The 25,619-nt window shown below is 61.2% G+C and overlaps 1 protein-coding gene across 12 annotated transcripts in view; it reads left to right on the top strand.

The window, feature by feature from the left end:
• The window catches only part of CABIN1 (calcineurin binding protein 1), a 101,995-nt gene extending 77,792 nt beyond the window's left edge, over window positions 1-24,203 (top strand). For 11 of the 12 annotated variants that reach the window (XM_047761907.1, XM_047761905.1, XM_047761906.1 and 8 more), the window contains 8 exons: window positions 13,334-13,497; window positions 14,379-14,475; window positions 15,197-15,868; window positions 16,882-16,956; window positions 19,201-19,471; window positions 22,319-22,483; window positions 23,559-23,785; window positions 23,867-24,203. In XM_047761907.1, the coding sequence (XP_047617863.1) occupies window positions 13,334-13,497; window positions 14,379-14,475; window positions 15,197-15,868; window positions 16,882-16,956; window positions 19,201-19,471; window positions 22,319-22,483; window positions 23,559-23,785; window positions 23,867-24,010 (1,815 nt within the window). In that variant the 3' untranslated portion in view covers window positions 24,011-24,203. Of the gene's footprint in view, window positions 1-13,333; window positions 13,498-14,378; window positions 14,476-15,196; window positions 15,869-16,881; window positions 16,957-19,200; window positions 19,472-20,794; window positions 21,850-22,318; window positions 22,484-23,558; window positions 23,786-23,866 lie in introns of those variants that run through there. The other variant, XM_047761908.1, reaches the window with a different exon arrangement.
• Window positions 24,204-25,619: the final 1,416 nt, after the last annotated feature.

Genomic DNA, 25,619 nt, shown 5'->3' with positions numbered 1-25,619 from the left:
GAGGAGCAGAGCTGGGATGCCTCTCACTCTCCCACCCAGACTGGAGCTGTGGTTAGAGCCCACACTGCAGGGCTGTGGTGCCCTAATTAGCTGGCCCCCATCCAAATCTGGCAGGAGGGAGGGGTTCATGTTACCTTGAGCCACAGAGCCGGGGAGAGGGAAGGGGAGGGTTAGAGGCTGAGCCAAGGCTCTGCCTCCTACCAGGGTGCTGCTCCCATAGGCCCTGTGCACCTTTGATTGAGCCAGGGCACTATGTGACTGCACAGACCCAGTCTCCTTGTCTGTGAGATCAGATATGAGCATCCCGCACTTGCACTGGAAAGCCCTGTGGTCCCAACAGTGTCAAGCTGGCCACAAGCCACATAGCCCCCAGGGAGCAGCCTTGTGCCATTAGGACAGGGCCATCCTGGGCCCACCCCTGGCAGAGTGCATGACTGACCTGCTGTCATCCCCACTTGACACTCCCATTCTGCCTCCTAAATGCCTGCCTGGACGATGAGGGCAGTGGGCTGGAGCACCCCCGCCAGGGAGGGTTCTGGGTGGGAGAGGGGTAGGGTAGAGAGTAGCTGAGCATCCCAAAAAGGGCAAAGGGGATGAAGGGTTTACTGGTTTGCCTTTTTCTGTCACCCATCCCCTGTGGTACTCTCTGGGCAGTTCCTGGGAACCCCGGGGAGCTCAGAGCAGCATCCTCAGCTGGAGTGGAAGCCCCGAGGGAGGATGGCCTTCCTGCAGCAATGGGCGCTGGCCCAGGAGCCTGAGTAAAGAGCCCAGGTGGCACCCCCATGGCCCAGAGCTGGGTGCCAGTTGCTCCAGTTCAGGGGTATCTTGCGTGAAGGCCACCAGGGTTTGGGTGTGCTGGGTTGAAGGTCACACTCTGGCCCTACTGGTGCCCCTTCTTTCTGTGTGTGATGCTGGGTGGCTGTGGGTGGGGCTGGGGGGTGGGCACGGAGCCCTCAGTGTTGGAGGCCATGGCTCCCACCCATGTCAGCTGGTTCCATAGATCCTTCTGTGAGCCTGCTCTGTCCTGGTGACACTGCCCTGTCCTCAGGTTCAGCCCTGCTGTTGACTTCCTGGTCCTGGTCCCTTCTGACCTCAGTTTCCCCGGCTCCAGAGGTGGGCCAGCTGGATGACAGTGGTTTTCCAACCCTTTTTCCAAAAGAACTCTTTCTCACACACCCTACTGGGAAACATGAAACAGGAAGGGCTGGGCCCACCTGCCGTGGCTACACTGCCACCCGCTGGCTCCCTGGAAGGAGGGGCACAGGCCCTAGGGATGCTTCAGGCTCTTTGGCCAGCACTGCTGGTCCAGACAAGGCTTCCCAAGCCCAGTGGCCAGGCCGTCTTTCTGGGGTGGCTTCAGACTGGGAATTTCTCTCTTTTTCCACTTTTCCTATTTGGAAAGTTTGACCAAGTTGCTTTTGATGAAATCCGAACCAGAGCTGCAGGCTCCAGGAGCCCATGCCTGGTTTCCATGGTGACAGGCTATGGCTACCAAGCACCCCTGGGGGTGGAGCAAAGATTCCCTCACCCGGGCAGGCAGAGGCCTCACAGGGGGGCACCCATTCCCTACACCTCGCTCTGCCGCTCTGCTGCTCTGCTCGGACCAGCCCCATGCCCTGCATGCCTGGCCCCTCCTATGATTGATGGCTTTGGGTAAGCTGGGCAGTATTGGTGGGACTCAGTTTCTTCATCTGCCAAGTGGGGCTGCCCAGATCTGCCTTATGAGGTTATTGAGGTTGGCAGGAGACCATTACTGCATGTGCTCCAGGGCTGCTGTGTCCACAAGAGGGTCCAGGAAAGCCCCTGCAGGAGGAGGAGGGAGCTGGGGGGAGGGGCCTTGTGAATAAGAACACATCTGTGACTTGGCTTGGTGTAAGTTGGGAAGGATGTGCAGGAATTTGTTTGATTAAAAACACAAACTTTGAAATGTTAATCTCTAAATATGTATAAAATCTAAAATTAGGATGTGGCAGAGCAGGTGGAACCTCCCCACAACTCCCAGACCATCACCACAGCCCATCACCATGGCAGTACAGATTCAAATTCTCCTTTTTTTTTGCTTTTTAGGGCCACACCCGTGGCATATGGAGGTTCCCAGGCTAGGGGTCTAATCAGAGCTACGGCTGCTGGCCTACACCACAGCCACAGCAACACCAGATCGAGCTGCATCTGTGACCTCCACCACAGCTCACAGCAATGCCGGATCCTTAACCCACTGAGCAAGGCCAGAGATTGAACCCACAACCTCATGGTTCCTAGTTGGATTCTCTTCTGCTCTGCCACGGTGGGAACTCCTAGATTCTTCTTTTTGTTGGCTGCAGTAGGCAGCGGCTTGACGTGGAATCTCAGTCCCCAGACCAGGAGACTGAGCCACAGTGATGAAAGTGCCAGGGATCTTCTGACAGATTCAGGTTTTGTCCTGCCACCCCACCCCCCACCCCCATGTGCAGGGATGTTGGCAAATTTGTTCAGGAAGGACAAGTAAGGGCCAGCTCTGGGCTGTGGTGAAGGCCTCCTGGCCCCATTAGCTCAGTGGTGGGCTTTCTTTCCAGAGAGGGGCCCACCTGGCCCTACTCAGGGGAGTGGTGGGGAGCCTGGGCTCAGGCTGCTCAGCCCAGGCCACTTGTCTCAGGCCACACTTGGTCCAAGCGCTTCACAGGTGGGGAGTGGAGCCGGTCTTGCATCAGTACAACAGGAAATTCAGTGTGGTGGCACCCTGGAGGCCTAGAGAGGGTGGGGCTGGTGCCCAGGGCTGCAGGAGGAGCCGTAGGGCAAACAGGACACAGCTGTGTTCAGGACACAATGAGTGCTCAGAGGCCGCAGCCCTCCTGCAGGCCATGTACCTTGGAGCATGGGGATGGGACTGAGAAGGGACGGGGGGCAGGGGGTATCCAGGGAGGGTGTGCTCTGGCCATGGAGCGATGGGACACACATGGCAGTGGCTGCATGTAGACTTCGGCCTTCCTCTGTGAGTTGGGCAACAGCTCAGTGGGTGTAGGGCTGTGAATGGTGGCCCCAGTCCTTGGGCTGGCCTTGTCATGTTCCCTCTCAGTGTGGTGGGAGACCCGGGCCGTAGCAGAGGCTGCTCAGGGCTCTAGGGAGGGGAGGGGTGCTGTGCTTTGGTCTTGTCATCCAGTCACATCTTGAACTTGTTCTGGTCTAGGGGAAACTTTGCAGATTGGGGATTGAGCCCTGCCCTGCAGGATGATCCTGGAGGAGGTGGGATGTGTGTGTGTGAGCTGCTTGGGGTCCGAAGGCCAGTGGAGGCACCAGTCCTGCCTGGGATGTCAGCTGTTCTGCAGTCAGTGCCTTATCACCGCTGCCCTTCCAGCCTGGCCCCTCCCTGCACAAGGACCCTGTGCGGGTCACACAAGGAAGCTATTTGACACAGGCCATGGCCACTGCTGCCACTTGTGGCCTAAACATGGCCTCACTTGCAGCCCAGCCAGCTGGAGGCGTGGATGCTCCCAAGTCCATAAGGCCATTCATAGGCATAAGGGTCAGATGATGGATGGGCTGTCCTAGTTTCTCAGTGTGCATGTCAGACATGGCTTTTCTTGGATGCGGGCTCCCCTCCTGAGATGAAAGGAGTTCAGCAGCCCTCCAAAGAGCGGGCTGTTCTAGAAGCCTGGACAGGCAGCTCATTTCCAGCCCTGACGGGGGGTGGGCTCGAAGGAGCCCAGGGGCAGCATCTTCTTACTCCAAGGAGGCTCTTACGGGCCCCACCAAACACACCCCCAACCCCAGGTCACCGCATGGGCTTCAGAGCTGGGCTCTCCCCCACTCTGCCCGTCCTCCAGACCCCAACATCCCCTCTCCCCAAGGCCATGTGTAGCCCCATTGCACACACGAAGCACCCCTCACTCTCCAAGTCATCCTGTTGGCCATCCCTGGTGTCCCAGGCTCCGCCCACCTCCACTCTGCCTCACCACCATGTTGGGGGATCCCTGTCCCTCAGCGCCCAGCCCAGACACTTGCTGCTACTTTCTGAAGCTGCTCTGTCCCCCACCCATCCTTGACTTTCCTCAGTGGCCAGCTCTGCTCCTTGAGCCCCAAGCTGGGCTGGAAGTGCCCAGTCAGCTGAGCTGATGTGGGTCACGGTTGTGTCATTGCCTGCCTGTGAGAGCCCTGGCATCCATGACCGAGACCCCAGTTCTGCCTCATGGTGACTGGGGCCATGGGCAGGCCCTCTCAGTAGGTGCTGGTGGGGTGTGTGCACAATAGGGACATGCGTGCTTGTCCTGCCTTGCTGAAGTAGATGCCGCCCTAGACCAAGGAATAGGAACCCTTGCCCCCAGCCCCCTGTATTTCCCTAGCAGGTCCTTGTTCTGCACCGGGGTCCTCACTCATGGGTCAAACAGGCAAAACAGCTGGGCTCAGTGAAACCAAGAACACTTTGCAGCTGCATCACGCAGTCCGAGCCATTTCCACATGCCAGAGGCTCTAGTGAGGGTGATGTGGGGCTGCAGCTGGGCCCGTGTGCCTGAGGCGAAGGCACATTTCTGTCTCGGCCATCAGGGAAAGGAGAGAGAGCTGCCTGGCGTGGGACTGTGATGCTAGCACTCCCATAGCAGAGGTTGCCCAGGCACCTGACATACAGAGCCAGTGTCCCACAGTAGGGAAGGCTCTTCCTCCAAGCTAGCTGGCATCTCCACGCTCCAGTGCTGAGAATTTGGATTGTTAACTCCACGAGGCATCTTTGCTACCCAAGAGGCAATGTTGGACAGCCTGGGCAAGGCAGGGGTCAGGTCAGGGTAGGGTCCTGGTCAAAGAACCAGAAGCACTCTGCAGGTCTGCAATGGCTCAGGTCTTGAGAGGGGTGCCTATGTGGGGACATTAGGCCACATGGTTCCCTGGGCAGCTCCTTGGGCAGCAGCCATCTCTGGGTCCGGGCCACCCCTGCTGGGGTGTGGGCCTGTGAGGCAAAGAGCAGGTGTGTGTTCCCAAGGGGGCTTGTGAGGTATAAGCCTCTCAGATGCTGGGCCTATCTGCGGCCCAGGCCCTCCATCCACCTCTACATCCCTCCTCCCAGGAGTCTGTGCAGGCTCAGGCAGTCCCTGGGCACTCAGTGTGACCAGGCCAGTGATAAGAGTGACACTAGGAGTTCCCATCGTGGCGCAGTGGTTAACGAATCCGACTAGGAACCATGAGGTTGCGGGTTCGGTCCCTGCCCTTGCTCAGTGGGTTAACGATCCGGCGTTGCCGTGAGCTGTGGTGTAGGTTGCAGACGCGGCTCGGATCCCGCATTGCTGTGGCTCTGGCGTAGGCCGGTGGCTACGGCTCCGATTCGACCCCTAGCCTGGGAATCTCCATATGCCGCGGGAGCGGCCCAAAGAAATAGCAAAAAGACAAAAAGACAAAAAAAAAAAGAGTGACTTTAGAGAAAGGTTGGAGCACACCCTTCAGCACCCAAACCGGTGGCCAGGGACACTCCCACCACCAGGATTCACCCAGAACAGCCAACTCACAGGTTACACCGGCGCATCCTTGCACATGGAGCTCCTGTTGGCCTTGAGGGAGCAAGGTAAGGGTGGCACAGTGCTGCAGGAGCCTTCAGGGGTGGTCCTGTGAGTGAGGAACTGTTTCTCTCAGGCAGTGTCACAGGCCGGTGTCCTGCATGTCCAAGTGCTTTGTGGGCAATTAGGACCCAAGGGGCATTCGTGCATAGGGTCCTGACAAGTCCTGGGGTGGGGGCACAAGGTTCTTTCAGGCCCCTATAATTCTCAAGGCTCTGGTGCAGGCAGGCCTACTGGTCCCCACTGTCACATGAAGCCGTGGGGGCTCCTTGCATGCATCCTCTGGGCCCCATCTCCTTGTTACATGGCCTGTCAGCTAGAGGTGCGGATGCCCATCCCCATCCCCTGGGTCTCAGGAGAGGCTGGCACTGATGGCTCGGGCTGCAGGACATGGCTTGGGCTGGGAGGAGGCTGAGGTCCTGGGCATTTGCCCAGGGCATCTCTCCCCAGAGCCCCTGAGCTCCCATCGCTCACCACATGCCTGCCTTCTGCTTGTGACAGCGAGACCCCACTGTCAGGCTCTGTGTGGGGGCCCTGCACACAGGTGCTGGTTTCCAGGGAACTACGCTCTCAGCACACCCCGTTTCTTCCTGGCCTGGGTGTGCTGAGCCTCCCTGGGTCTGACCTTACAGAGGATCAGGTATGCAGTGAGACTGAGAGCCATGCAGGGTGTAAGCCTTTGTGTCTGCTCCAGACTTGGAGACAGTGGGGAGGGGTGGGGGGAGGTTGGTTGTCCCCACCTGCTCTGGAGCCAACCAGGCCTGAGGGTGGATTTCAGCTATACTGGACCTAACTGCTGTGTGACCCTGTGGGTGTTGTGACAACACAAGTGTGGACAGTGTGCTGCTCTTGTGACTTGAGGACATGTGGCTGGAGAACCTGCCTGAGATCCAGCCTGAGGTGGGCATGGCCTCAAGGTGGCCTGTCTCCCTGCAGGTGTGTGACCTCTGGGAGTCCAGACCTGGCTCTTCCAGTGCCTGGCAGAGTCCTGATCCTCCAGGGGGTGAGAGACACTGCCTCTGTACCTCTGGAGGCAGGGCGGGCAGAGAGTGACATATCCGGCTAAAGGTTGGCCTTGGGCCAATTTGGCTTGGGGCACAGGGCAAGCCTGGGTGGGACAGGTGGAAACTGCCTGGCTTAGGGAGATGTTCCCAGGATAGGGGCCAGTTGGATCTGCTGCCTCTGGGTGTTTTGGTGGGGGGGGGGGGGGTGGGCAGCTAGCAAGGCATTAAGCTGGCAGGAGAGAAATGGCTATGGGGCATGGTGCCCAGCCAGGGCTGGGGCAGTGCCTTCCCACCTAGCTCTACCCCTGCCTTTGCTAGGTCTTCTCTCCTCAGCAGAGGCAGGAGAAGCAACCAGGAGTTGTGGCCAGTTCTGGGGCAGCCTGTGCTCCCTCACTGGGACTGTGGTGGTGGGGCGGGGGGAGCATCCCTGCTGAGCCCATTCCTTATCTTAGATGGGCACAGCCCCCTTCAGGCATCAGCAGAGATCTGAGGGGGATGATGGTCCTGATCCTCCCCGGCCAGCCCCACCACCCCACCCCCACTCCCAACCAGGGTCTTCTGGCTGGGCCTCACTGCCCAACTGCAAAGCTCCCTAGGGGAGACATCCGTTTCCCTGCCCTCCCCGCTAAGGATGGTACGGGGAAAGTCGTCAGCTCCCACAGCCCCTCTGGATCGGCAAGGCCCCACTCATCCACACCTCTGCCCGGCAGAGAGCCCTGGGACACCACTCCAGGAGGCTGGAAACGCGTGCAGGGGGACGACAGCCCTGCTGGCGCCCTGTCCTCTGCACTCCTGGACGCCCCTTCATGCCCCGGTCCCACGGCTGTCCGCAGTGAGGGCTGTGCCCCCAGGTACCACCGCCGCGCGGGCGGTCCGGCCCGGAACCCGCGAGGATTGGCCGGCAAAGTCAGTTATGCTGCTGGGCCCGCTTCCAGGCTAAGCAGCGAGCTAGCGCCCGCGCCCCGTCCGGCCCTGCCGCCCCGCCCTGGCCCGCCGTGAGCGAGCGAGCGAGCCTCCGCGCCATGGCCCGGCGCCCGCCCTAGCTCCGTGCACAGATGCCACGGCGTAGCCGGCGGGTAGGAACTTGCCCGGGGCCGGAGCTGCGACCCTCCCTCTCTCCGCTCGGCCGTCTCGCCGCTCTTCGAGCTTTGCTCAGTCCTCTGGGCCGGCTCGACAGCCGCCCCCCGCCCGGCCCCCGGCCCGCCTGGCGCAGCAGGAAGCCCGCGGGCCGCGGTTTCTCGGGCGCCTGGCGGAGGAAGTCGGCGGCTGCTGGGCCGCGACGCCCCCTGCCCCTGGCGGCGCCCGCATAGCGCCAGGTGGGCGGCGCGCAGGGGCGGGCGGGGCCCGAGAGAAGCCCGCCGGCGAGCCCCAGGCGAGCCTCGCCGACCCGCCGGCGCCGCGAGTGGGCGCGCGAAAGCGAAAGCCACTCGCCGAGCCGAGCCAGCAAGTTGGCGGCGGGTGGTGCGGACCGGGAGCTGCGCGGGCCGCTCCCGGGGATGGTGAGCCGGCCGGCGGGTGGGCAGCGGCGGCCCGCGCGGTGCTTCCCCAGCTATAAATAGCTGCCGTGCGGGGGCGGGAAGAGGGTGCCAGGGCTTGGCGAGCGCCGGGCCTGCTCTGCCCGGAGCTGGGCCGGACCTTGCCCCGTCGCAGAGTGGAGAGAGGGGCAGAGGGGCTGGGCGCCGGGGGCCGCGGTAGAGTGGTCGGGTGGGCTCCCTACGCGCACTTAGTTTGTTATTTCTGCTTTTCTCTTGGGGGGGGGGGGGAGGGGACGGACAGCCTGGCAGTTCTGGGGACCCGGTGTGCGACGTTTCATTTGGCAGCGGAGGCTGGAAAACCGCGGGCGCTGGCTGCAGGGAAATTGTTGGCTTCCCCAGCCCCTGCCTGGCTGGGGATTCATTACCTGTGCATGGTGCGGGGAATCCCTTGCCCTCCGCGGCCCAGCTTGGACCGCTCCTGGGGGCAGGGCAAGGGCGCCCCTGGCGGCCCCTGCACAACCCTGCGGCCAGAGAGGCGCCCCTGATGGGTTTGCAGTGGAAGCTGCAGGACTGACTTCCTGCACCCAGGGGTGTTTAACTTGCCGCCCCTGGCGCGCCCTTAACCTAAGGCCTGGAGCAGGACAGTGTCTCTCATTGCTGTGGGAGGTGCAGGGCTTTTAGCTCTGCGCGACATCGGGAGGTATGGGAGTTGGCAACGTGAAAACTTGCTCCTGGCCCCGAAGGCCTCCAGACTTACCCAGGGCAGTTCCAGGAGGAAATGGAGCCATGGGCGAGCTATAGGAGGGGGGATGCCCCCTTACTTGGGGGCAGGCAGAGGGGAGGAGGGAGAGCTGGGTAGGCAGAGTTCTGGTGTTGTCCCAGCTCCCTGCTGGCTGTGTGCCCTGGAACCAGTCCCTCCAGGGGAGGTGCAAGTGGGGTCATGTGCTGGAGAAGCTGGGAAGGCCCTTGTGAGTGCCATTGGCCCTGGGACTCAGGGGCACCAGGCACAGCTCTACACACCCTTCCCCACCCCTCTCCAATTGGTCTCCCTCTTTGGGAGGTTTGTGTGGGTTTATGGGTAGCATCTGTCTTCCCAAGACTGTGGAGGGTGCTGCTCTTCTCCCCAATGCTGCTCCTGAACTCAGGGCCTCACAGTCCACAGACGGACCCACTCCTTGCTTGGCTTGGGGTTGGGAGCTCCAGGGTTGTCTTGGAAACAGAGAGTTTTTAGGCTTCTCTGGGAGAAAGAGGACCCTGGTCTCCTGCATCTCTGCCAAGGGTTTCCAGCCCCAGCTGCCTGCAAGGCAGCCGGCCCTCAGCTCCCCGTCCTAGGATTGGGATGCCAGCAGACTCTCCGCCCTCGCCTGCTTGGAGCGCTGAGTCACCACTACACTTGTGCCAAAAGGGGCTGCAGGATTCCCTCTGCCCAGGAAGCAGGCTCTCCCTCGGATGCTTGAAGCATGGTGTTCACCATGAACGGGGATGTTGGGCTGAGCAGTGAGGGAGGCCTTGATCACCTGTCACACTGTGGGTGCAGGACCCATTGGTGCCGGGAGGACTGAGGAGGATAGAGTGCTCCCTGCCGTCTTAGGTCAGGCACTAGGCCTTGCTTCCCAGACAGCACCTGCTGCTATGTGAGGAACACCTCTGCTGAGGGGAGGGGGTCCATCCCTAGAAGAGGGAGAGAGGCTCAGTGGAGAGTGCTATTCAGCTGGTATTCTTCCTAAAGATCCTGAAGATTCAGCCCCAAATGCCCGCCAGGAAGGGACTGGATTAGGGTACATGTGCGTAGTGATGTGATGGCATTGTTGTAAGTGATAGGGAGCTTTTGATGTTGGAAGAAAATATATGTGCTCTGTTATTAAGTTAAAAATTAAGATAAAAAGGCGTTCCCATTGTGGCTCAGCAGTTTATGAACCTAATATCCATGAGGAGGGGGGTTTGATCCCTGGCCTTGCTCAGTGAGTTAAGGATCCGGCGTTGCCGTAAGTTGGGGTGTAGGTCTCAGACACAGCTTGGATCCTGAGTTGCCATAGCTGTGGTGTAGGCCGACAGCTGTAGCTCCAATTTGACCCTCGCCTGTGAACTTCTGTATGCTACAGGTGTGGGTGCCCCAAGCAGACACAGGCCCTTCTAGGTCACCTGCCCAGCTGCCTGCTTCTGTAGCTTCCCCCAGAGAGCTTCGGGCCCCCGCTGCCCTTCCCTGCTCGCTTTCTCCATGGGGCACCCAGGCCTGGCTCCTTTGTGGCTTTTCTGAGTGCTCCCAGGGGTGCTGGCTTCTCTGCCCTGCTGTGTGAGCCAGGCCTAATGCCTTGATGGGCATGACCAGAGACAGCAGAGTGGGGAAAGGGCCAATCCAAGTCCTGAGGGTGGGGCAGCAGGAGACAGCGAGAGGGGCCTAGGACTCTGGAAAGACTGGGACACTCCCACAGCAGGGCCCAGAGACTGATGCTGAGGCCTGGGGGTGCTGCCCCATCCTTTCCCAGCAGGCCTTCCAGGGCCCTGGCTGAGGGCTGAGTAACTAGGGGAGTCAGGGACTGGCCAGCCAATTGGGAGTCTGGGGATGGGGAGCGTCTGTCCCTCCAGGAAGCAGCTCTCCCCAGACCACAGTCTACTGGAGACATTGAGTGCCATGGAGCTCACAGCCAGGCGCAGTACCTAGGCCAGCGGAGGTATCTGCTGTCTGTCCCCTCCCTGGGGAGCCACTTGCCCAGACTGCAGTGACCTCACAGCCCTGCTTCCCAGTCCCCCTGTAAGTGGATGGCACATTGATGGGCAATGGCACAGGCTGGCCCAGCAGCACACCGGCATGCCACTGACCCAGCTTCAGCTCCCTTGGAAACAGCTTAACTAGCTCCCAGGGACTCCCACCCCACTGGGGGCTCAGCTGCTAAAGCTGGGTTTCCTCAAGAGCAATCTGAAGATGCCCGGCTCTCAGGGCGGCAGGGGACATTTGGTAACTTGTATTAAGTGCTTGGACCAGAGTCTGGGCTCCATGAATTATTCACGTGGTCGTAGTCTGGCTCGGTGACCTCCGCTGCCAGCCAGGAGCTGAGGGCTGCTCCCATGGGCTAGGGACCTGCACAGGATCCTCTGCAGCTGTGGGTGGGATGTGGCTGTGCCCTTTCCTCCCGTGTGTGGCTCCTGTTCACTTGGGCTTCAGAGCTCTCCAGAGGGGCAGTGGAGGGTGGTGTTGACTTCCTGCTCTGAGCTCTTGGGGGTGGGGGGGATGTGCTGGGGTGGTACTACCCTGCCCACTGGGGACAGAGGTAGAGTTGCTGGCTGGCCTGCCACCTGCCAGCTTGTGGCTCTGCACCCTTAGGCCGGCCGTGCAAGCACCTCCCCAGGGCTTAGAGTAGCTGGTTCCCTTCTGATTTCCTCTGGACCCTGCCGGACTTGTCTGCCTTCCATTCATTCTGCAGTAAGAGGATACATCACACCTGTGAATACCAGTCCACACAGGAAAGCAATTAGAGGGAGTTTGGTGTGAAAAGATCCAAGCCAAACCTCCAAGTTTGTGATGCAAACTGGATCTGTCCTAGGGGCTGCGACTCAGCCCTGCCCAAGGAGGGGCTTGCTAGCAGGCTCAGTCTTCCGCTGTGGTGGGATGGCTAGGTGGGCTGCTCTCCAGCAGTGTGGCTGGGGCAGACTGCCCATCGCTGGTCTCTGCTTCCCACTTACTTGGCAAGCAGGTGCAGCCAGCCATGTGCTTAGAAGTATACATGATTGTGTGATTGACACACCAGTCAGTGCCCGGCTGGGAGCAGCCCCCTGGGATGCAGGAAGAGGCTGCAGGAAGGGCAGGGTGGGTGGTCCCAGTGGGTGAGATGAGCAGGTGGGCAGTGCCTTCGTGTGATGGGGGAAGGTGGCAGGAAGACCCCTTGGTGTCATCCAGTAAGTGTCTTCACTGGCGATTCCTGGCAGGCTGGCAGTGTCAGGCACCCCCACAGTCCCAGGCTGGCCCACCTGGTGCCGGGAGAGGAGTGCTGCATTCTCAAGGGAGTTTCTCAGCACACACTACAGCTCATTTTGGCACCCCTGCTTCCCAAGGGGAAAAGAAGATAGGTAAATGCTCTGCATTACTGTTGCTATCCCTGTGTGTACTGTGGTAGGGACCACGGTGATGCCTGTAGTGCTTTGGGGGGCCAAGCCCTTCATCTTATGCTGTTGAGCCTAGCAGATGACAGAGATGGTACCTTCCCGGACACTGCTGTCACCTGGGGTCGGGGACCTGGGTCACATTGGCCATCCCTTGTCCTCTCCAGTGGTGGTTTTCCCCAAACTGCTGCAGAAGCCACACCTATGGGACTGGAAGATGTGGCGTCGGTGTTAGTGCCGGAGGAGCGGTGGCCTTGGGCCCTAGTTTCAGGGCTCTCAGACAGGGCATAGCTGGTGCTTGCTTGGCCCTGCAGGATTGGAGGGGCTGCCGGCCTCCACACAGTGGCCCAGCCCACAGTGGGCCCTCCATGTGCAGCGTGAGCCCCGTGACAGTGGAGGCTGTGGGACTCGGACCTGAGGGCCCTGAGCTCCTCTCCAGCCTGAGTGGCTGTGGGCCGAGAGAAGCAGTGCCTGCATGGTGGAGGCCCATCCATTCTGGGCAAGAACTTCTCTAGGATGTTGCCTGCCAGGGCCCAGGGGGGCTTGACATGGAGACACAGCACTGCAGCCTCAGGCCAGCTCAGAGTGTGAGCTTCTTTTCACTGGTCTTTCCTTCTCTCAGCATGGCTGGTGTGGGGACACCGGAGGGAACCAGACCTTGGGGCTTGAGATGGGCAGGGTGCCCAGTGCAGCAGCAGGCTAAGCACGGCCTGGGGAAGATGGTGGTAGGGCTCCCCAGAGCCGGTCCTGCCCCAGCTCAGCCATCAGATGGTGGAGTTGAATGGGTAGAATGTGTGGAGGGGGTCCTGACCAGAACAAAGTGCCGGACAGAGGTGTGTTGAGGGAACCTGGCATCCCAGGGAACTACAGGTGTTTTCAGCCAGCTGGCCAGTCTCTGGGCACTGCTGAAGGGGGTGCAGGGCCAGCTTGGGGCTATCTGGCCTGCAACAGCTGCCACAGCTCACTGTGGCCCCTTTTGACCCAGCAGTTCCCCCCAGGACCTGGTCCCATGCCAGGTCAGCACCTGTGCAGAGACACGTGGGCCCTGGCTTCCCCCAGGCCTGGCATTTGATTAGGCATGGCCTGTGTGCTTCTGGGAGCTAACCGAGTAAACATGTGCAATGCGGCCTTTGGAGAGAGGAGGGGTGCAGAACCATGCGCGCATCCTTGCCGTCCCACACACATGGGACAGGTTCAGTGGCAGGGACCCTGCTCTCACGCTACCCCGTCCACCCCACAGGGCATCTGGCGGATCCCCGTGGATGAGATTGACCGGCCGGGCAGCTTCGCCTGGCACATGAACCGCTCCATTGTGCTGCTGCTCAAGGTGCTGGCCCAGCTCCGGGACCATAGCACCCTGCTGAAGGTGTCCTCCATGCTGCAGCGGACCCCAGACCAGGGCAAGTGAGTGCAGCCACCCAGCCCATGGGCCCAGCCTGACATGTCATCAGCTTAGGAGGTGGTGCTGCTGTGGGTCCAAGTGCAAGCATGCGCGCCATCCTCATGGGGAGCCCAGCTCGGTTCTTCTCCCTGTGACCCTCTCTGTCCTGCTATCTAGGATCTCAGATTCCTCAGGGCTCACAGACTCTGCCCATGGGTTTGACTTCCCCATTGAGACTCACTGAGCCAGCCCTTCCTTTCCTCCTGCTTCCCCCAGCTCGGGGCTCTGGGATGCTGTCAGCTTGTGGGGACCACCAGTGTCCAAACAGCCAGGGTCCCCCGGTGAAGGCCAGTGATAATGAGCCTGGGCCTCAGAGGTAACCAGTGATCTTTGCCAGAAAGGCTAGGACAGATAGGACCTAGGGACAGCTTCCACTTGAGCCACAGCTCAGACGGGGCCTGGCCCAGTTCTGAGGCCTGCTGCCAGCACCGTGCCTGCACCTCCTCACCTTTTCACTGTCTCACTTGCCTGTGCTGTGCCGGGAGCCTTCAGCTGGGGCCTGGGGCCTGAGCTTCACTGAGCCTGGCCCACCCACCCTGCCTCTGGGATCACGGCTAGCGGAGGGCCCAGATACTGTGCTGAGTGTGGAGGCAGGAGGCTTAGGGTCTACAGCCATACCCCCCTGAACGTGCCCGATCTCTTCTGATCTCAGAAGCTAAGCAGGGTCAGGCCTGGTTAGTACTTGGATGGGAGGAAGGAGGCTTAGGTAAGGCTTCTGGGAAGCAGGCCCCAGGCAGGTGGGACGGGTGGGATGCTGAGGGGCCATCAGGGAGGGGCATGGGCCACAGTTCTCTGTGGCCCTGACGCTCTGCTGTCTCCTCTGGCCACCCCCCTGTGCCTACAGGAAGTATCTGCGAGATGCTGACCGCCAGGTCCTGGCACAACGGGCCTTCATCCTCACAGTGAAGGTGCTGGAGGACACACTGAGCGAGCTTGCGGAGGTATGCACCCCCCCACCACTTCTCTGGGCAGGTCCCCATACCCCCCTGTGACCAGCATGCACCTGCCCCCCAAGTGGGAAGGTTGGCACGAGAAGGACCTCGCAGGCACCTTGTGGGCTTTGTGGCCAGTGAGGACAGTGGTGATGCTTCTGAGGCCATCCCACCTGGTAGAACCAACTCAAAAGACTGCATCTCTCACGACGGAGCAAGTGGTGAAGCAACAGCCCCGCACCCTCACTTCTGCCAGCTCCAGGGTACTGAGCACTGTGAGGCCCAGGGGTCAGGTCACCAGCCAAGCAGGCGGGGCCCCTGAACCTAAGCTAGGCTATCTGGTTATAGCGCCCCTGCCCAGTAGGACTGGCTGGGCAGTGGTGCAGGTTTCTCAAGGGGACCCCTGAGACCCCGCCCTGGCCTCTGCATTAGGACACACGAGAGCCTAGAGCATGAGGACTTGGCCTCACGGTGAGCATTGGTGGCCCTGACAGGTAGAGGAGGCCATCTACTGCAGACCAGCTGGTCCTTAGGGGCAGCACTGCCTCTGGGATCCATCAGCACCCTCTGAGGCCTGTGTTCCAGAGCAGAGAGGGCCTTCCCAGGCAGCCACCGTGGCCCAGCCAGCTGTCTTGAGGGGAGAGGCCCAGGGTGGGCCTACCTGGTGCCCAGGGTGTTTCATTACAATGGAAAGAGCAGACACTGAAGCTTACCGTTGGTTTCCTCCTAGGGGTCAGAACGCCCAGGGCCCAAGGCCTGTGGCCTCTCCGGAGCCAGGATGACCACTGATGTCTCCCATAAGGCCAGTCCTGAGGATGGACAGGAGGGCCTCCCCCACCCCAAGAAGCCCCCTCTGGCAGATGGCTCAGGGCCAGGGACTGAGCCCGGAGGCAAAGCAGGCCCCCTCACCCACCGGCCTGTGGCTATGGATGCAGGAGAGGGCACAGACCAGGGCGGGGAGCGGATGGACAGGGAGAACCCCCAGGCAGGGCCCACAGAGCCCATGGACACAGGGGAAGCTGCTGCCCGCTGCTCAGACTCAGAGCGGGTACCACCCCTGCAGCCAGGCCGACCTCTTAGGGACCGGGGCCCAGAGAGCCGGCCTGCAGAGCTGTCTCTGGAGGAGCTGAGCATCAGCACCCGGCAGCAGCCTGGCCCACCTGGCCCAGCCCCACCAGCCACCGCCCCCACCGCCACTGCCCCCAGACCCAGGGTGGGCAGCCACCCCGAGGAGGCACCACCACGACCCAGCCGCAAGAGGAAACTTCTGGAGGACACAGAGTCCGGCAAGACGCTCCTGTTGGATGCCTACCGTGTGTGGCAGCAGGGCCAGAAGGGCATGGCCTACGACCTGGGCCGCATTGAGAGGATCATGGCTGAGACCTACATGCTCATCAAGCAGGTGTGTGGCCACACTGAGCCCGGTGGCACTGTTCCACGCGGGGTCACTGCCAGGTGGCCTGGGGGGAGCATCTGGAGTCCATCCTTCCCACCCCTGGGAGTGCTGTTCAGTCCCTACACCCGAGCTTTTCTATCACGCACATGAGATGAGTTGAAATATGTCATGGTTTATTTGTCATCTATACCTCAGTAAGACTGGGAGAGTGTATACAAAAACAAAAGAAGAAGAAGAAAAATAACAAGCTTTAAAAAGTTTGTACTAATCCTTTGAGGAAAGGCAGCTACTTTACAGGAATCTCTTCAGGTCCAGCACAGGGAGCCAGGCCCTGAGGAAGTGGCCACAGTGCAGAGTGTGAGGGGCCTCGGCTGTCCTTCTCAGTTTGCCTCCTATTTTTTTCTTTCATGAAAGCACATTAGACACGTGGCTTTTTCTCTGTTTAGAGTGGTTTGCCCAGGGAGAAGCCTGCAGTGTGACGGGCCCATACGGGTGGCCATCCCAATACATACATTCTTCTCAAATTGTGTCACTTTGCTCTCTCACTTCTGAGAATGGCTCTTTTATCACAACCTCACCAGCATCTAGCAGTCACTTTTATTTGTTATTGTTGCTGATTAACTAGAAAAAAGCCCCCATTCCCTGTGACGAGGCCAGGCTTCCTCTCCCCACTCCAGCCTGTTGACCTCACACCCTGCCTGCTATGCATCCAGAGCGGGCCCCATGGCTTCCCCGCCTCATTCCCACACATCAGACCTGCCCACCACCCAGATTCCAAAAGGCACCATGTTCCTTCCCCCTTGAGGGGCAGTTCTGTCTCAGGCCCTGCCAGCCTCTGCCCCACCCCAGCAGCAGCCACAGACATGAACTTGGCCTGTCCAGCCCAGCTCAGGGTTGGGGTCCTGAGGGGGGTGGCTGTGGGGGTGTGCCGGTCCTGGGAGTTGTCCTGGAACACCAGGGCTGGGCGGAGGCTGGCCACCACAGCCCAGCCCTCTGACCTGGGGCATCTCCTTGCTCAGGTGGACGAGGAGGCTGCGCTGGAGCAGGCCGTGAAGTTTTGTCAGGTCCACCTTGGGGCTGCCGCCCAGAGGCAGGTAAGCATGACCCGCCTGTGCCAGCCTGATGGTGGAGGGCACACCCCACGCCCAAGCTCCAGGCTGTAGGCTGGGACTGTCCCTGAAGTCACATGGGCCCAGGGAAGATGGGCAGGAGGCACCTGAGCCTCAGGCCCTTTGGGAGCACCTGACCACCAGCTGGGTTGGGCAGTGTCACATGGTGGGTGGGGCCTTAGCAGGTGCAGACCACAGCCCCTGCAGAATGTGTGTGTGTGTGAGAGAACTGAGGTCCCCTTACCCTGTACATTTTCTGTAAAAGGGAAGGATGGTCCTTACCTAGTCGACCCCACCTGGAAAGGTTGAGCCTTTGCACAGAGACAGGAAGTGCTGTAGGAGCTGGGACGTGCAGGCTGATAGGAGCAGAAGGGGGTGGGCAGGGCGCCACCCCTCATTGTGTTCAGAGAGACTGCCTACCCTTGGGTGGGGCGGATGGGCCAGGGCCCAGGTCAGGCGAGCCACAGGTGGTCCAGGAGCCTTCATAAGGTGGGAGCAGTCTGGGCCAGGTCACTGGGTTAAAGGGCAGGTACTTACCTTTTGAATAGGTGTGGCCTCTTTGTCCCCAGGGGTGGTCTGCCCGCCATGCCCCAGCAGCAGGCTTGGCCTTCCCAGCCCTCGCCCTCCTTTGGGCCCCTGGGGGAAGAACGTCATGAGAGAATCCAGAGGCAGGAGCTCAAGGCCATGGGTGTCCAACTGCAGCCGGGAAGCATCCTGGTCCCACAGCAGCTGACTGGCAGCTGCCCTCAGTGTCCAGCATCGGGCCACTATCCCACCTGGGCTCTGGGTCTGAAGAAGCCCAGGGTGCAACCTGCACCTATCAGGCTGTGGGCCAGAGCCCCAGCTGAGGGCCAGAATCCTTGGAGAGAGAGGTCTGCCCTGCTGGTGGTCCCTACTACCCTGTCATTGCCAAGGTGGCTGGAGTTCCCAGTGCAGCCATCTGATCCTCACCACAGCCTCTGCTCCATGGGGCAGTGTCTGCCTGGGGCCCCAGAGCAGGGCTCAGGCTCTGAGGTTTCCCCCCGACCCCTGCCTCCTCTGCTGACCCAGATGTGGGGGCAGGGGAGCAGTGACCACTCCAGAGAGAAGGCTTCTAAGGTGCTGAAAATGACAGCACTGCACAGGAAACCCCCAGACACCTTCCCCCTTTGCCTGGTCTCTGTTCTGAGCTGACAGGGGCCAAGGGCAGGGAGGGGTCACATTTCTTAGATGGGGAGATGAGGCCCACAGATGACCAGCACCCAACACCAAGCTGGGACCAGCCAGCACTGGGGGAGGCCTGCTCTGAGCCACTGCTCCCACCCGTTTTTATGTCCTGTCTATTTTGCTGACAGGCTGTCGCAGTTGCTATGGCAGCCCGGCACACGCCTGGAGGGTGCTCAGGACAAAATTAGAGGCTCAGTCCTGTCACCTGTGGTTGAGTCTTGCTCCCTCAAGGGCAGGGATATAGCACTCACCTTTCTTTCCCTCCTGTGTCTGCCTCCAAGAGACCCAGTCCTCTTTTGCCCACCTCCTGGAGGTTCAGGCTCCTCCCAGGTGCTGGCCCCATGGGAGGATGGGTCACCCCCAGCAGAACCAACGTCAGAGGAGACAGGGTTAAGGGTAGGCTCAGGGATGGCTCAGATGCTGGGGTGCATCTATCCCCCTGTCCCACCTGCAGCAGCCTTGGAGAAATGTGGCTGTCACACCCACCTCAGGGGTGGGCTTTGGGAGCAAAGGAGACGGTGTGGACCAGACAGGGACACCCCAAAGGGCCCAGCTCTCTGATCATGGAAGGCCCATGGTAGGAGTGCTTCAGGGTAGCCGAGGCCGTGCTGGGGGCAGCATTGGGCAGTGGGGCTTTGGGACTGCAGTCTCTTCAACCCCGCTCTCTCAGGACCTTCCCCCCAGTGACCCTTGGGACCCTCCAAAACTAGCCTCCCAACTGGAGTCCCCATCCTGTTCCCAGGTCACGGCCAACACCTTCTTCCTCCCTGGCACCAAGGACTCCCCCACCTACCCACCACCAAGTCAAGTCTCCCTGGCACCCAGGACTCACCCACCTACCCACCACCAAGTCAAGTCTTCCCCACCGCTGCAGGGCCCAGTGTCTTCCTCGGGAAGGATGCAGAATCCTGAGGACGGCCTGTGGGCCTCCTTGGCAGCGTCAGGGGCCCAGACAGGAGTTCTGAGTTGTGTGGGCTCAGGCCTGCCCAATTGGCCCTCTTCACCTCCCCTTTGTCCTCACAGGCTGCAGGGGACACACCCACCACCCCAAAGCACCCCAAGGACAGCCGAGAAAACTTTTTCCCTGCGGCTGTGGCCCTCACGGCCTCCGAGCCCATGCCGACAGATGCCCTCCAGCGGCCCAGTGATGCCCACACCAAGCCTCGTCCTGTGCCAGCCACCACCTCGGCTGTCATCACTTGTCCTCCCTCGGCGTCAGCTTCTACCCCAGACCTGGCTGAGGACCCTGGGCCCCCACAGCTACACAGGCCCGAGGCCACCTCCTTGGACCCAGGTGAGTCCCATCCCCGCCACCTGGCAGTGATGCCCAGCTTGGCCAGAGTGGGACCCAGGCCCCTGCCAGCAGCCAGCCCTGCCCCGGGCTTCCTCGGGAGAGTGTGGGCCAGGGCAGCAGGGCACTCTCCAGCTTGGCCATCCCCGAGAAGCACCCACCTGGCTGTTTCAGGAGAGGAGAGGGATCCTGACCAGGTGCACACGGGACCTCATGGGCGTGTGAGCCATTCCTAGGTGCCTGCCAGGGTGTGGGGCAGACCAACTTGGCCATTGTGCCCCCAGGGGTGCGGCCAATGGAAGCCAGGCAGGACTTGGGTGGGGCCAGGCCTGTTGGCTTGTAAAGGGTAGGGCTGGAGGCTCTGTGGGCAGAAGAGCCCCAGTTCTTTCTCAGCCCAGGTGCCACTGGGCACAGCTGACAGGCAGCAGGTCTCCAGGGCGGGGCACTGAGGTGGTGCCTCAGAGACCAGTGGGTGAGAGGGCAGTGGGCAAAGACTCCCCCACCTACCCACCACCTCTCCTTCCCTGCTCTGTGGACCCACCTGGGCCAGGGCCTGGCACCTACCTGCCAGCACATCCTGCCCCTCCTCAAGGCCAGGTTGCCTGTCTGCCCAGCTGCTAGCCACATAAAGGGCCACAGGTAGGCTGCTGCTGCCAGCCATGCAGGCTCCGCTCCATTATTTCCTGACCCATCTGAACCAGGGGACTGTTACCCCTGACAGGAATACCCGGCTTGGGCCAGACCGGTCAGCTCTGACCAGGAGCCCACATAGGCTGCTCTGTCTGAATGGAGCCCAAGGGCTGGCTGGCGTTCTCCCCAATGTGTCCCCAGTTTCCTCTGAGGGCCAGCGAAGTGCAGGGACCCTTGGCCAGCCAGTCACTGTGCTGCTGGCCATGGTCCCAAGACAGCCACCTCCCTGGGGCTCTGGGAGTGCAGCTTCACCCAGTGACCTTGCCGTCACTTCCTTTGCTGTCACTGAGGGTCTGGGTGTCCAAACACAGTGGAATAGCCCTCCAGGGTTCAGAACAGTGCGGCCGACAGCAGACACACCCCACAGTGGGTTTTGGTGGGGCGACTTCACCAGGTGGTGGCAGTGATGACAGTCTACGACCACTCACTCTCCAAAGACCCAGCTGCTGCCCTCAGTCCTGCTCCGCCCCCAGTCCTGCTCCGCCCCCACCTGACTCTTGGCCCTTGAGGATCAGGGATTCAGGAGTGTTGGGCTGGTGTCCAGTCACCTGCAGGTTCTCAGGCCACTGGGGACCTCAAGGTTGTCACCGGCTGTGGGCTGGAGGCCTCAGTTTCTCCCCATGTGCCCCTTCATAGACTGCCACGTGTTCCCCTGGAGAGCCCCTGCTACGGTCCCTCGCTGCCTTCCTGCACACTACAGGCTGGGACCCAGTTTCCTGCAGACGCCACCTGGCCCACAAGCAAGCAAAGGTTCCTCTCACTGAAGTGGTCAGGCCTCCAAGGATGGGGGGTGGGCGCTCTGGGCTGGGGCACAACTTACCTCCCCTTGCAGGGTACCACCCACCAGGCAGGCCCCAAGCCTGTGGAGGAGCCAGGGAGAAGCTGAGAGCCAGGGCCTGGGGGCCTCTAGGACACTGGGCCTTGGGGACCCAGCAGCAAGGCTGTGAGTCTGCCATGGGGAGCAGAGAGAGTTGGCTCAGGGGCTCAGGATTCTAGCCTGGCCCGCTGCTTCCACAGAGGGAGCCTGAGATGGCCTGATGGCTCTTTCCTGAAAACTGAGCCCCCAGGCCAGGCCTCACCCCAGCAGGCCCAGAGTGGTCCTTCTCACAGACTGCCTGGCTGGGGCAGCGCCTCTGCACATATCTCTGCTGGTCACTAGGCCCCGAGTGTCTGTCATTCTGGCAGCCCACCAAGAAGGGAGGGCCTGGGGAGGGTGGGCCATGCCTTGGGGCAGGAGGGAGACTGGTACCTGGTTCCTCTGAGGACACCATTCACTTCCTGCCAGTCCACCACTTCCCATCCCTGTCCTTGCTCTCAGCAAGGAAGCTACCTGCCCTCCCACTCAAGCAGCCTCTCCAGGTCACTCGGCCAGGTACTCAGGGAACCAGTACCACGCACTGCCACCTATGGAGGGACTGGGCGGGCCTGTGTTGTGGGTGCCTGCCCAGCATGGTAACCTGCATCCTACCCTAGAGCCAGTGGGGCAGGAGCCTCCGAGGTGCTTGTCCCTGTCTGTAGCATCCTGAGACTGGGCCCCAGGGACACTGCTGGCTGGTCAGACTGAGGAAGGGAGGGTCTGAGGCCATGCAGCAAGGAGGCTGCTGTCCTTCAGGAGCTGGAGCCAACAAGCAGTAGGCACATCTTGTTTCCTGCCTGGCTAAGGAGGGCTTGGTGTCAGCTGCTCCAGGCAAAGTGGGGGGGTGGCGGGGGGTGGGGTCATGGCCAGTGTGGCGGGAGAGTCCAGGGTCCTATGAGAAGGATGAGGACAGCAGCATGAAGAATGAGAGTGTGGGACTGGAGGCCAGGCTGCACCAGTGCTGACTGACTGCCTGCCTGGCACCACTGAGGCCAATTCCCGGCCCTGCCTCGCTCCCGAATGTGTGGCCTGGCAGGGGGGTGCTGTGCCCACTGCTGTTCCATCTACTCTGTCCTTAGCTAGATTGTTCGGTTCTAATGGCCACTCCCATGAGCCGGGTGGGGCCCCCACTGTGTCAGGTTGACATTGTGTCCACTGAGTGGTTTCCTGCCGGTGCCAGCCTGGCCCCACCCGTGTGTTTGCTCCAGGGGAACCTCTGCTGGTCCATAGCCATGGGTAGAGGTGGAGAGCCCAGTCCCAAGGTGGGGGAACAGGTCATCCACAGCCACTCTTTGTCCCTACAGAGGAAGAGCTGACAGGAGGAGGGGCAGAGGGCACGGGCTTCCCACCCCAGGAGCCACCGAGCAGTGAACAGGTGAAGACAGCACCTGAGGGCCCCCCAGCGGAGCCACACTGCTGGCCAACGGAGGCCACACCCCGGACAGGCACTGAGCCCACCTGCAGCCAGGGTAAGGCCAGCCGCCCCAGGGGTTGCTTCCCTCCGGGGCCTGGGGGGAGCCCAGTGGTGATGGAGACAGGGAGAGGTGGGCCAGGTGGGGCGGCCCAGCTGAGAGCTTCTTGGGGCAGGGGAAGGGCTCCGAGAGCCCCCTGTTCCACCCTTGGTCCACAGAGGGGCTTAGCTAGGGCACTGCTGAGCCCAGGCCCAGGCTGCCTGGCCAAGAGGAAGGGGTGCCTGTGCCCAGAGTGGGCGGGGTGGGGCCGTGGGGTGGGAGGAGTCATGGGCAGGCAGAGGGTGGCTGGGTTGGGCCGAGCCTGAGGTACATCCATGTCTGTGTCTATGATGTCCATGTCACAGTCAGGGAGTTCCTGTTGTGGCGCAGCAGAAACAAATCCGACTAGGAACCATGTCACTGTCAGAGCTCGTTCCCACCAGCCCCCCCAACCAGCCAGGCCCCTCGGGGACTTCTCTGGGCTGGGGCCTGTCACAGACCCCAGTCAGGACAGCAGGGCTCTGTGCCAGCCCCAGGGGGCCAGGCATGGGCCCTGAGTAAGCTGCACTCCTTTTAAAGCCATGGAGCTGCGGAGGAATGTGGACACTAGCCAGACTCTCAGCTCCCGCAGGCTGCCAACCCAGCTCTGCCGCGTCGCATCTCCGGCTCACCCTGGAGCGTGAGCGGGGGGTGGGCGCTGAGTGGAAGGCTCTGGGCTCCAGCATCCTCCCTGAGGCAGGAGCGAGCAGTAGGATGTGTGCCTTCAGGCTGTTATGGGGAAGTCAGAGCTGATGTGTGCCCGCACACATGCTGTCCCTAAGGCTCAGGGCTGCTGGGGTCCTGACCCTGGGCTCCCAGTGAACGCTCTGCTCCTGGGGGCAGCCCAGAGCAGAGCCAGGTGGTCAGGGGCCGAGAGGGATGGGAGGAGGCCTGGGAACCTGCCAGCCAGCTCAGGCCAAAAAGCCGAGAGAGAGCACTGTGGTCTGACGCAGCAAGAAGTGGCCTCTTGGTGCCTCTGTCATCCTGTGGGAAGACAGGCCCAAGCAGGGGAGGGGCCACGAGCTCAGCTCAGCCCCCTGGGTCCACTCCACAGGCTCCAGCTGCAAGGTGCCCAGTGGTGGGAGTGCCCAGCCACCCGAGGGCCACCTGGGTAAAACCGAGCCCGGCCGGGCCAAGTCACGACTCCTGCCCAACATGCCAAAGCTGGTCATCCCCTCGGCTGCCACCAAGTTCCCCCCTGAGATCACCGTCACGCCACCCACCCCTACCCTGCTCTCGCCCAAAGGCAGCATCTCGGAGGAGACCAAGCAGAAGCTGAAGGTGACCAAGGGTCCTGGGTGGGACACGGGGCGGGGGCAGGCCCGGGCTTCCACTGACCAATGCTCTGCCTGGTCTGTGCAGTCGGCCATCCTGTCTGCTCAGTCGGCCGCCAACGTGAGGAAGGAGAGCCTGTGCCAGCCAGCCCTGGAGGTCCTGGAGACGTCGAGCCAAGAGTCCTCGCTGGAGAGTGAGACAGATGAGGATGATGACTACATGGACGTCTGAGGGCCTCCCGCACCCCACCTGCCCAGCCACAGGCCGTGTGAGCTCAGCAGGCTGCTTCCTTTTTATGAAGCGTTGACTTTGTACATGTGCCCGCCCCCAGCCCAGGTGGCCATGCCACGCTCCACAGGCTCTGCCTGGGTCATGGCGGCGAGGGTCCTTTTTTGGTTGCTTTTCTAATAAAGATGGAACAGTTGTCTTGGCCTCTTTGTGCCCCGGGGAGGTGACCCCATGTCCAGGGCCCCTGACCTTCCTCACCCAGGCCCAGGGAGGGCCGGGCCCACAGGCATCCTGGGAGGGGGTGGTCAGGGGGCAACCCTTCCCACTGAGACAGGAGCCAGGCCTGGAGGGAGCAGAGGGCTGAGGGCCGTCCCTCCAGAGTTGGGGACTGGCCTGCACCGCAGTGTGATGGGAACCCTGGGCCGGGGCGGGGGCAACCTCCTACTACACTCCCCCTCTGACAGGACCAGCCAAGGGAATTGGGCTCAGCACAAGACATAAACATGGGGCTCCTCGTTCAAAAATTAAGAATTTTTAAGAGTTTCCTTGTGGTGCAGGAGACTAAGGATCCAGCCTGGTCACTGCAACAGTTTGGGTCACCGCTGTGGCGCAGGTTCAATATCTGGCCCGGGAACTTCCACATGTTTTTTTTTCTGTTTTTTTGGCCACACTTGCCACATATGGAAGTTCCCAGGCACAGGAAGAACCTGTGCCACAGCTACGTGGCAACACCAGGTCCTTAACCCAAGCACAGTACCGGGCCTCTGGTTGAACCCAAGCTGCTGCAAAGACCCCGGATCCCTTACTGGCTGCACTAGAACAGAAACCCCCCAAAACAACCATTTTAATGCTAGCCCTGCTGTCCCAGCTCCCAGCCCATCTTGTGTGGGGAAGCATAGGTTTCTAGAGGTCCAGCCCACCCTCCACACTGTCCAGCCTCTCGGTGTTGTGGAGGCTTGGCCACCACCCCCACAGCTGGAGCCTCCCCTGAACGGCATTCTGTCCAGGATGGGGGCAGAGATCCTCATTACTGTCCTCGTGGGCTGGACCCTCTAGGAAGAAAGGCCCAAGAGGCTGAGCACCACCAGGGTCCCCAGACCAGGTCTGGCAGAGCCACTGTGGGAACCCAGAAGCACCAAAGCCATCCTGATTCAGGCCCGTCTCATGGCCACAGAAGCTGAGGGGCCAGCAGTTACCCAGCAGATCCCCAGGGCCCACACGCTGCACTCCTGCTTCCAACCCTCTTAAGGCACCAACAGAATGCAGGCTGCGAAAAGATGGTCACCATCCTTCCCCCAGGCCCTCACACCCCCTTCCTGGGATCAGCCTAGAGCCCTTCTTGGCTTGGACGCAGGACACCTCAGACCCACCCGGAACATTCCTTCCCTGAGCCCTGAGGCCCAGGTGAGTCCCAGCACCAGCCCCCAGGCTGGGCCTCAGTGCCCACACCCAGGGTACCTGTTCGAGGGGTACCCCAGGTACTCAGTCATCCAGTTGGGAGCTGTGGTTCCCAACTCGCCCAGCCATCTGTGAGAGAGCCGGCTCTGAGGGGCGGTGACCAGGGCAAAATGCTGGCCGACCCCCCACAGCCAAGGCTGGTCACAGCCTAGTG

The sequence above is a fragment of the Phacochoerus africanus genome, chromosome 15 (assembly GCF_016906955.1).
Source record: "Phacochoerus africanus isolate WHEZ1 chromosome 15, ROS_Pafr_v1, whole genome shotgun sequence".
NCBI classification, from domain to species: domain Eukaryota; kingdom Metazoa; phylum Chordata; class Mammalia; order Artiodactyla; family Suidae; genus Phacochoerus; species Phacochoerus africanus.
Note: the sequence above shows the minus strand (reverse complement) of the source record. Positions and strands in the feature narration are given on the sequence as shown.